Source organism: Zootoca vivipara, chromosome 3 (genome assembly GCF_965207765.1).
Source record: "Zootoca vivipara chromosome 3, rZooViv2.hap1.1, whole genome shotgun sequence".
Classification (NCBI taxonomy): Eukaryota; Metazoa; Chordata; class Lepidosauria; order Squamata; family Lacertidae; genus Zootoca; species Zootoca vivipara.
Window position 1 is genome coordinate 119,296,500 of NC_142586.1, and position 11,413 is coordinate 119,307,912.

At 46.3% G+C, this 11,413-nt stretch overlaps 1 protein-coding gene across 4 annotated transcripts in view; it reads left to right on the plus strand.

Annotated features, from left to right (window-relative positions):
- The window catches only part of LOC118082586 (uncharacterized), a 15,986-nt gene extending 4,579 nt beyond the window's left edge, over nt 1-11,407 (plus strand). For 2 of the 4 annotated variants that reach the window (XM_060273245.2, XM_035110293.3), the window contains exons 2-6: nt 143-638; nt 1,928-2,009; nt 4,819-4,901; nt 6,156-6,282; nt 6,835-11,407. In XM_060273245.2, coding sequence (XP_060129228.2) covers nt 225-638; nt 1,928-2,009; nt 4,819-4,901; nt 6,156-6,282; nt 6,835-9,347 — 3,219 coding nt within the window. In that variant the 5' untranslated portion in view covers nt 143-224 and the 3' untranslated portion in view covers nt 9,348-11,407. The remainder of the gene's footprint in view (nt 1-142; nt 639-1,927; nt 2,010-4,818; nt 4,902-6,155; nt 6,283-6,834) is intronic. The other 2 variants (XM_088667039.1, XM_060273246.2) reach the window with 1 other exon arrangement.
- The last annotated feature ends 6 nt before the right edge of the window (nt 11,408-11,413 follow it).

An 11,413-nucleotide genomic window follows, 5' to 3' on the forward strand; every position in this document is an offset into this window, starting at 1 on the left:
GCTTAAGACCCCAACTATGGCCTAGTGTCTAAATTATTATATTCAGTACAAATGGACTTGTCCATTATCATTCTGTCTTCACTCCTCCTCCTGATCTTGTACTGTATCAATCTGATAACAGAACAATCTATTTGCTTTGTAGGCTATGTGAGCAACTCTAAAGAGCATAGACAGAACTTGTAACAGGTTCCTTCCGATCTCTTGGAGGCTTCCTGAGAGCACCAATGGATGAGCGAGACTCAGCTGGCCCTGAGGCAGGAAGATGCCATGCCCTCCAAACTGGGAGCAGTGGGGGATTATGGGAAACCATGGTGCAGAAGCTCCTGGGCGAGGAGGACACCCTCCGCTCAGGGGTGCAGAGCCAGCAGTTGAGGCACTTCTGCTCCCAGGAGGCCAAAGGACCCCAAGAGGCTTGCGGCCGACTCCACCACCTTGACCATCAGTGGCTGAAGCCAGAGAGGCATACAAAACCTCAGATGCTGGACCTGGTGATCTTGGAGCAGTTCCTGGCTGTCCTTCCGCCGGAGATGGAGAGCTGGGTGAGGGAATGCGGAGCGGAGACCACTTCCCAGGCGGTGGCCCTGGCCGAAGGTTTCCTCCTGAGTCAGGCGGAGGAGAGGAAGGAGGCAGAGCAGCAGGTGAGAGAGACTTTCCTCTGGAAACTCCCAAGGGCCTTAAAATGTTATAAGCAAAAAATAGCTTATCTCCTGAGTTTATGCCAATAAAAACTCAGAAACGTGAGGAGTTAGGAGTTCCACATTTATTGCAAAGCAATAGGTTACAGTCGGATCATTCTGCAAAACTGCAACCTCGCCCAGTAGTCCAGGTGGTGGTATTATATAGGCTCAAACAAAGCATTTCAATTTTTACCAATCATATACTATACATTATTGCCTCATTTCATGTTTTACACATGCGCAGTAAGCTCTGGCAATTTATGCCGATTCATATTTGATTCTCACCGTGTTCTGTTACATTGTGTGTGTGTTTTTTAAGTAAATTTTTTATTGATTTTTCCGTTAAACTCTTTACAACAACTTAATGTCTCCAACATTGTATCTTGATCAGCTTCTTACATATTCAGACTTCCCTCCTCCCTTTGGTAGTAGGTATAGCTCTCTTTAGTTCGCGCATTTTAGAAAAACATAACACCACTTTGACATCTTAAAAGATTAACCAAAAAGAATATCTTAGATACATCAACATTGTAGGTTCTAACACATGCCCGCCAGAGTCTTTAAACTTTTATAGTTCTCTTTAACATACTCTCGGAATTTGTTCCATTCTTCACTGAATTTCGTGTCCTCCTGGTCCCGGATTCTGCATGTCAGGTTCGCCAATTCCAAATATTCCAACATTTTCACTCGCCAGTCCTCAATTGTGGCCATTTCAGTCGTTTTCCACCTCTGGGCTAAAAGGATTCTCGCTGCCACTGTGGCATACATGAACAGTCTTTGGTCTATTTTCCGAATTTCATTTCCCATCAGCCCTAACAGAAAGGCCTCCGGTCTTTTTGGGAACTTCTGTTACATTGTGTTATAAGCATGTTGGGAACCTGTGTTACGTGTAGCCATTTGCACCATGTAGCAACTTGAGCTGTATCTTTGTAATTCACATCTTAGCTGTATTCCTGCCCCAAATGGCGGGTGGCAACTTGCAAAATCATCAGTTTCACAAAGCAACAGGTTCCCATCACTTCTCTATTAGAAGCGCACTCAAGGATTTACAGGGGTACGCATCACATTTATTGTGGCCTTTTGGGCCATGATCACAAGAACGTGAAGGAGAATCTCCCAAAATGCTTTTCTAATGGCTCACCCTCTTTGGGGAAGCAAGGGATGAGATCTGCTCCCCCAAATGGTTTTCTTCCCCCATTCCTTTTCTAATCCTCCCCATCCTCTGTTTTGAATCCTTCTCGCTCTTTCAGCAGAAGGCTCCATTTGCAGAAATGGGCCTGGATTCCTGTGAGGCAGAGAAGACTCCGTTGAATGCCAGAGAGAGGCCGCTGGGTAAGGATGAAGTTTTTTCTCATTTTGTGGATTTTGAATCTAATCTGTGGGTTCTGTTCATCTTTAGCGGGTTGAGTCACTGAGTGTTTCCCCCCCTGCCAGCAAACAGTTAACTGGAAACAACTCCTGATTGGCCAGAGTTCCAAGGAGGCAGTTGGGCTGGAGGGAGAGAGGCATGGTGGGAGCATAGCTGCCAAGTACCCCGTTTCCCCCGGGAAAACCCCTTTTTTACTTACCTTTTCCCGGTGGTCCCCCGTATCACTTCGTCTCCCGTTTTTCTCCGTTATTTTCTCCTGCCGGCGGCCATTTTTTTACTTTCCGATTTGCCCTTCTATGGGCACCAAAAATGGCCGCCGCCAGCTTCAAAAGTCGCATCTACGCATGTCCGGAAGTGCATAGACGCGACTTCCGGTGTTGGCGGCGGCCATTTTGGTGCCCATAGATGGGCGGAGCGACACCGGAAGTTGCGTCGGCGCACTTGCTGACATGCGTACAAGCGACTTTCGAAGCCGGCGGCGGCCATTTTTGGTGCCCATAGAAGGGCAAAGCGACACCGGAAAGGACAGTCGTCCTCGGACAGGAAAGGGCAGTCGTGAACTATGGAAGATGTGTAAAAGAAAGTAACCTTAAGCCTGAACAGCATACAGCCAAACATTTTAATCAAAAGCAACAGCACTGTGCTGTGGTGAATAAAAAATGTATTATAAACACTGACAACTGGGAAACACTTGGCTGCGAGCGCTCCAGCTGGAGAACAGCCTTGACCAAAGGTGTCCTGGGCTTTGAAGACACTCGAACTCAGGACGCAAGGGAGAAATGCGCTAAGAGGAAGGCACGCTTGGCAAATCCACACCGTCATCAACTCCCGTCTGGAAACCAATGTCCCCAATGTGGAAGGACGTGTGGATCCAGAATTGGCCTCCACAGGCACTTACGGACCCATTGTTAAAACCGTGCTTATGGAAGACAATCTTGCTCGGCTACGAGGGATCGCCAAAGAAGAAGAAAGAAGAACCACACTCCTCCTTTACATCTGTTATAATCAAGTCTGTTTGCAACCTGTTTTCCCCAAAGAAAAGCCCTCTCTCGCTCGCGATTCCTTCTCCATTGGGGATTTTACCTGAGGGAGGGAAACGGTTGGCGCAGCGGAACCAGGGAGAGAGAGGGCTCTTGCGCTCTTGCACAACAGCAAGATACAAACTTAAAACCCACACAGAAACATGCCCACAGATACAGAACAGCCAGCTTAATAAAGTATTGAGATTATTTTATTAAAAGAAGGGACATTTTCTGTCAGAAAATGGCCAGCAAGCGCCAAGCAGAAGAGACTCGGGATGGCCCAGGACAGGGAGCTGCTGCATGTGAGGAGAATCCGAATACTGAATTAGAAATGATGAGGCTAAGATGAGAATTGGCCAAAGTTGAAGCAGAGAAAGAAAAACCTAAAGTTGAAGCACAGAAAGAAAAGGGAAAGGGAAATTAGCAGCTGAACAGGCCAGAATCGCAACTGACATTTAGTTAGCACAGAGAGAGAGAGAGAGATGGCAGAGAGAGAGAGAGCAGATTAGCTCATGAGGAAAAAGAAAAAGAAATGCCATCAGAGTCCATTGGTGAAGACCAGGCACCCCCAAACTGCGGCCCTCCAGATGTTTTGGCCTACAACTCCCATGATCCCGAGCTAACAGGACCAGTGGTCGGGGAAGATGGGAATTGTAGTCCAAAACATCTGGAGGGCCGAAGTTTCGGGGTGCCTGGTGAAGACTTTACCTCAGCTAATGTCAGGAGATTTCCTAAGTTTGTCAAAAGTGATAATGTACAGGCATTCCTGTTTAGTTTTGAACGGGCCTGTAAGAACTTAAATATTCCTGAGGAAAACTGGATGCTGTATCTACCCCCAGATATAAGGAACTTTGAAGGAAATATACTCAGATTTAAGAGAAGATGAAACCTCTGATTTTCCTACATTCAAAGAAGGAAAAGCCAGTGCAATTCTGAGCTGCATCAATAGGAGTATAGCATCTAGATCTAGGGAAGTAATAGTACCACTGTATTCTGCTCTGGTCAGACCTCACCTGGAGTACTGTGTCCAGTTCTGGGCAGCACAGTTCAAGAAGGATACTGACAAGCTGGAACGTGTCCAGAAGAGGGCAACCAAAATGGTCAAAGGCCTGGAAACGATGCCCAATGAGGAATGGCTTAGGGAGCTGGGTATGTTTAGCCTGGAGAAGAGAAGGTTAAGGGGTGATATGATAGCCATGTTCAAATATATAAAAGGATGTCATATAGAGGAGGGAGAAAGGTTGTTTTCTGCTGCTCCAGAGAAGCGGACACGGAGCAATGGATTCAAACTACAAGAAAGAAGATTCCACCTAAACATTAGGAAGAACTTCCTGACAGTAAGAGCTGTTCGGCAGTGGAATTTGTTGCCAAGGAGTGTGGTGGAGTCTCCTCCTTTAAGCAGAGGCTTGGCAGCCATATGTCAGGAATGCTTTGATGGTGTTTCCTGCTTGGCAGGGGTTTGGACTGGATGGCCCTTGTGGTCTCTTCCAACTCTATGATTCTAAAGAGTGAAGGAGCAGTTTGGTTTAACTGCAGAGCAAAGTAGAAAAGACTTTTGTGACATTAAAAGAAAACCAGGAGAGACTTCTGCCCAACTGGGTCGCCATATTGATAAAGCTCTGATCAGAAAGGTGGAAGGAAGTAACATGGAAACTGTTGATGAGGAGTTGTTCTGTCGCCTGAAATGCACCGATGAAGCTCTGAAAGATGCAGGAGCTGATGGCTTCCCACTGACTTTTGTCTCTTGCAGGTGACAGAAGGATGCCCCCAAGACCACCTCATCCATATTTTCCTGATAACGGAGGAGAAGCAGCCGCTGTGGAAACAGATCTGGTATTGGGAAAGAGCTTTGTGGGGAAAGAGTCAGAGGAGTGGGGCAGCCAGGCAGCCTCTGGGCCAGAAAGAATTTCTCCTCCTCTTGGCTTCTATCAAAGCCTCTGTCCCAAACAAAGATTGACAATGCCATTCGAGAAGGTTTATGTGCTGACAGGAATGAACAGCCATCTCTCCTTAACTATAATAATAATAAATTTTTATTTATACCCCGCCCTCCCCAGTCAAAACCAGGCTCAGGGCGGCTCACACCAATAAAATTACAATAACACATAAAAAGCAATTAATTAAAATACAGATTAAAATACAGTATTAAAATTTAAAATGCAGCCTGATTTTAAGTAGTCCATAAATCCAAGCCATGAGGGAGGAAAACACAGGGGTCAGACTAAGTCCAACCCAAAGGCCAGGCGGAACAGCTCTGTCTTGCAGGCCCTGCGGAAAGATGACAAATCCCGCAGGGCCCTGGTCTCCTGTGAAAGAGCGTTCCACCAAGTTGGGGCCAATACTGAAAAGGCCCTGGCCCTAGTAGAGGCCAATCTAGCCACCTTATGGCTCGGGATCTCCAGAGTATTGTTGGTTGTGGACCTTAAGGTCCACAACTAGGCTTCGGAATGTCACTATTATTATGATTTATCAGTAGCTGCAGTTATATGTCTATATTGATCGTTAGATGCCAAAATAGGCTTCTAAGCAGTTGAGAAGCCAGAAAAATCAGCGGCTTGGATTCACCTAAGCAGCCCCATCAGCTGCACAACAGGGATCCATAGCTGCCAAGTTTTCCCTTTTCTCGCGAGGAAGCCTATTCAGCATAAGGGAAAATCCCTTTAAAAAAGGGATAACTTGGCAGCTATGCAGGGATCCCCCTCTCCTCCCCCTCCCTGTGCCCCCAGGAGCCCCTTGATGTTGGATGTAGGGCAGAGGGAGGGTCCCATCGCCCCCCCCCCAAGCATCGCACAGTGGGAGTAGAGAATGGATCATTCTGTCTGGCAGTCAGGAATACTTCCATAGACAGAATAATTTGAAGAACACCCTGTGGAGTTCCACCCATTCACACAGAATTTTATACCCATCATTAAAATGCACGTTAAAATAATTCAATTCAAATGCTAAAATAGGCATCAGTACCTAAAATGTGCAGAAAACTAATCCCATTAAAACATTACAACAATCAGCTGACAGAAAACAACCGAGCAGTGTATAGTAGACAATCTTTAGGCTGTCTCAGAAGAGGACCTTTTTTCCCCCCTCCAGGGTCCTCTGTGCTTTGAAGATGTCGCTGTGTATTTCACAGAGGAGGAGTGGGCGTTGCTGGATCCTGACCAGAGAGCTCTGCATAAGGAAGTCATGGAGGAGAATCGTAGGATTGTGGACTCTCTCAGTAAGGCTTCCTGCTGGATCATAATATATGTGTTGAAATCCAGTACCTATATAAATATTTTGATGGCGCTCGACAGCGTCTGGGATTCTCATTCCCCATAGCTCACCTTGAATCTACTGTTTTGTTTGCAAATATTCTTGCCCCACGTATGCCTTTTTAAACTATGACCAGGCTGGTCTGAGCTGCCCAGACCTTCTTGAATGTAACTTTCTGTGTGGTGGCAGAAGTAGTAGTGGCAGCTTCTGTGAAGTTTTCTGTTTTTCCTTCTGTCGCTTTCTGGTTGAGCAAAGAGAAAAGTGACCTTTCAGATGGAGGAGATTTCATGATTAGGCCAAACAAGATCCATCCTGGAAGATGCCAGGCTGTTCATATCTCAGGTTCCCATCAATCTGTGTGTCAATGAGAGTCAACGAAGGCCGTGACCCCTGCAGTAAGACCTCAGATCTAACTCCCATCAGTTCCTCACCTTTCACAAACATTCATTAGCGGTGTTCCATAATTTGAGGCTCCATTTCTTTCTGATGGTCTAATCTGCTTCTCTCTTTGATGCAGGTCCTGATGGATTGGGAATTATGAAAAAGGGAGGCCACAACAACATTCACACAGTAGGGACGCTGTATAAATATTTGGAGTGTGGAGAGAGCTATAGTCCGAGCTCCTATTCCACTTCCCATAATATAAATCATGTTGGGAAGAATCACTACCAGTGCTTAAAAGATGATAGGACGTTCCGTCAGAAGAAATGTCTCACTTTCCACCCAAGAACTCACAACGGCAGGGAGAAACCACACCATTGCTTGGAATGTGGAAAGAGCTTCGGTCAGAGGGCTAAGCTCATTACCCATCAAAGAATTCATACAGGAGAGAAACCATTTCATTGCTTGGAATGTGGAAAGAGCTTCAGTCAGAGGGGTCATCTCACTTCCCATCAAAGAATTCATACTGGGGTGAAACCATATATGTGCTTGAAATGTGGAAAGACTTTCAGTCGGGAGGATAGTCTCACGTCACACCAAACAATTCACAGCAAGGAAAGGCCGTATCAGTGCTTGGAATGTGGAAAGAGCTTCAAATGGAAGAAAAGTCTCACTTTGCATGAAAGATTTCACAGAGGGGACGGACCATATAAGTGCTTGGTATACAGAAGCAGCTTCAGTCCGAATAGTAGTCTCGCTTCACATCAAAGCATTGACATTGAGGAGAGGCCATATCAGTGCTTGGAATGTGGAAAGAGCTTCAGTCACAGGGCTGTGCTGAAGACCCATCAAAGGATCCATACAGGAGAGAAGCTACATCAGTGCTTGGAATGTGGAAAGAGTTTCAATTACAAGCATGTGCTGACGGCCCATCAAAGAATTCATACAGGGGAGAAACCATATCAGTGCATGGAATGCGGAAGGAGCTTCAGTCGGAAGGACCACCTCACTTCCCACCAAATAACTCACAGTGGAAAGAAACCCCATCACTGCTTGGAATGTGGAAAGAACTTCAGTCACAGACATGTGCTCACGGCCCATCAAAGAATTCATACAGGGGAGAAACCCTATCAGTGCATGGAATGTGGAAAGAGCTTCAGTCACAGGCATGTGCTCACAGCCCATCAAATAATTCACACAGGGGAGAAACCATTTAGCTGCTTGGAATGTGGAAGGAGCTTCAGGAATAGGGCTGATCTCACTTCCCATCAAAAAACTCACAGTGGAAGGGAAACCCATAAGTGCTTGGAATGTGGAAAGAGCTTCAGTCACAGGCATGTGCTCACAGCCCATCAAATAATTCACACAGGGGAGAAACCATTTAGCTGCTTGGAATGTGGAAGGAGCTTCAGGAATAGGGCTGATCTCACTTCCCATCAAAAAACTCACAGTGGAAGGGAAACCCATAAGTGCTTGGAATGTGGAAAGAGCTTCAGTCAGAAAGCAAAACTCATGGCTCATCAGATAATGCATACTGGAGAGAAACCATACCAGTGTTTTGAATGTGGAAAGCGCTTCAGGAATAGGGCACACCTCACTTCCCATCAAATAACTCACAGTGGGGAGAAACCCCATAAGTGTATGGAATGCGGAAAGATCTTCAGACAAAGGGATCAGCTAAAGGCTCATCAGATAATTCATACAGGGGAGAAACCATATCAGTGTGTGGAATGTGGAAGAACCTTCAGTAGGAAGGACAATCTCACTTCCCACCAAATAACACACAGTGGGAAGAAACCCCATCAGTGCTTGGAATGTGGAAAGAACTTCAGTCACAGGGCTGTGCTAAAGGTCCATCAAAAAATTCACAGCGGTGAGAAGCCATATCAGTGTTTGGAATGTGGGAAGAGCTTCGGTAAGAAGGCTGTGCTGAAGGCCCATCAAAGAATTCATCTAGGGGAGAAACCATATCAGTGCATGGAATGTGGGAAAAGCTTCAGTCAGAAGGTCCATCTCACTTCTCATCAAAGAACTCATTCTGGGGTGAAACCATATCTCTGCTTGAAATGCGGAAAGACTTTCAGTCGGAAGGATAGTCTCACTTTACATGAAAGAGTTCACAGAAGAGAGGAACCATATAAAAGCTTCCAATGTGGAAGGGACTTCATGAAGGGATCCCATTTCACTTCCCATCAAATAACACACACTGGTGAGAAAGCATACCAGTGCTTGGAATGTGGGAAGAGCTTCAAGTGGAAGAATAGTCTCACTTCCCATCAAGCAATTCACAGTGAAGAGAGACCACATCAGTGCTTGGAATGTGAGAAGAGCTTCAAATCGAAGAAAAGTCTCACTTTACATCAAATTCTTCACAGTGAGGAGAGACCATATCAGTGCCTGGAATGTGGGAAATGCTTCAATCGGAAGGCGTATCTCACTTCCCATCAAACAATTCACCGTGAGGAGAGACCATATCAGTGCTTGGAATGCGGAAAGAGCTTCAAATGGAAGAAAAGTTTCACATTGCATGAAAGAATTCATACAGGGGAGAAACCCTATAAGTGCTTGGAATGTGGAAAGAGCTTCCTGCAGAGGTCTAAGATGACAACCCATCAAAGAACTCACAGCAAGGAGAATCATAGTATTTGAAGATGGCTGACACATCTCTTCTTAAACCTTCTCTTTTTGAGGCAAACATATCCAACTGAGACCTCTGGGTATAGGGTAGTGTGTCATTTTGATCTCTCTCCTCTGCACGTGTTCCAGCTTGACAATATCCTTCTTTTATTCTGGCATCCAGAACTGGACCCTGTACTCCAGGTGTGTTCTGACCAAGGCAGAAGGGAGTGGTAATATTACCTCCGATGAGCAAGACACCAGATGTCTGTTGATGCAGCCTAAAATAGCATTAGCTTATTTCGCTGCTGCCTCACATTGTTGACTCGTGTTAGAATCATAGAATCCTAGAGTTGGAAGAGACCACAAGGGCCATCCAGTCCAACCCCCTGCCAAGCAGGAAACACCATCAAAGCATTCCTGACATGCCTGTCAAGCCTCTGCTTAAAGACCTCCAAAGAAGGAGACTCCACCACATTCCTTGGGAAGCAAATTCCACTGCCGAACAGCTCTTACTGTCAGGAAGTTCTTCCTAATGTTTAGGTGGAATCTTCTTTCTTGTAGTTTGAATCCATTGCTCCGTGTCCGCTTCTCTGGAGCAGCAGAAAACATCTTGCGGTGTACTAATACCCCTAGGTCCTTTTCACATGTACAGCCAGCAAGCCTGGGGTTCATCATAGAATTGCCGAGTGCTGAGGGACCACAAGAGTCACAACCCTCCGCAATGCAGGAATCTCAAGTACTGTAAAGCATCCCTGACAGATGGCCATCCAAGCTCTGCTGGAAACTTCCAAGGAAGGAGAGTCCACCACCTCCCGAGGGGGACGGTTCCCCTGCCGACAGCTCTTGCTGTCAGAAGGTTCTTCCTTTTGTTTAGTCAGAATCTCCCTTCTTGTCACTTGAAGCCATGAGTTCGAGTCCTACCCTCCAGAGCAGGAGAAAACAAGCTTGCTCCATCTTCCATGGAGCAGCCTTTGAGATATCTGAAGTTGGCTGTTGCATCTCCTCTCAGTCTCCTCTTCTCCAGGCTAAACATCCCCAGCTCCCTCAACAGTGGTTCCTTGTGGCGGGTGAGTTTCTTTTTATTTTCAAGAAAGGTTAAGAAGAGGCCTGGGGCTGGATTTACCCAATGGTCCATCCAAAGGCTATCCTTTTCTTACAAAGAAAGACAGGACCGGCCCTGCCATGAGACAAGGTGCCACGAGTCTTGCCTCAGGCAGTGGCTTTGGGTGGAGCGGCCCATTGAGCCCCTACAACCCGAGTGCATCTGCCCTTCCATGACAGAGGAAGCTTGGCCACCACTGGTGTAGACAACACTGACCAAGATGGTCTGACTGTAAGGCAGTTTCTCCTAGTGCCAGTTGCGGGAAGGAATTCCGTTTCAGCTTTCCTTTGCCCCCCCCCCTTTTAATTGCCTGAAGTGACCTGCCACCCTCCTCCATCTAATTCATGGGCCCCGGCACATAACCGAAACTGTGGAACTCCCTCCCACATGAGGCAGAGACCTGGATGGCTGCAAAAGACAACTGGACAAGTTCATGGAGGAGGAGAGGACTCTTAAAGGATGGCTGCTAGCCAGGATGGTTGTGCCAGGCTTCCGAATCCCAGTTGGTTTCTCTTGTGCTCGGATCCTGCTGGTGGGTTTCCCATGGAAGCATCTGCTGGGCCATTGAGGGAACAGGAGGCTGGACTCAGGGAGCCATTTCTCTCACCCGGCAGGGTTCTTTTTCCCTCCTTAGTCTCTTTCTGTACAAGCGTATCAGAGTCCAATAAATTATCTGAAGAAGTGTGCATGCACACGAAGGCTCATACCAGTGACAAACTTAGTTGGTCTCTAAGGTGCTACTGGAAGGAATTTTTAAAATTTTGTTTACACTTTTGCTGCTAGAGATGTAATTGGGAAAATGCTTCTTTGAAACATATGGGATGTCCGAAGCTTGCACATCTTTGGAGGAAAGTATTAGGGTGCATAAATGCTACATACAAACTTTATATGCATTGAGAACGGGCTAATGTAAATGAACTCTTTGCATCCTTCCTTCTGCTAAACAACTGATATTGATTCATTGGAAAGAGAATGCCATGGTCCCTTCGAACAT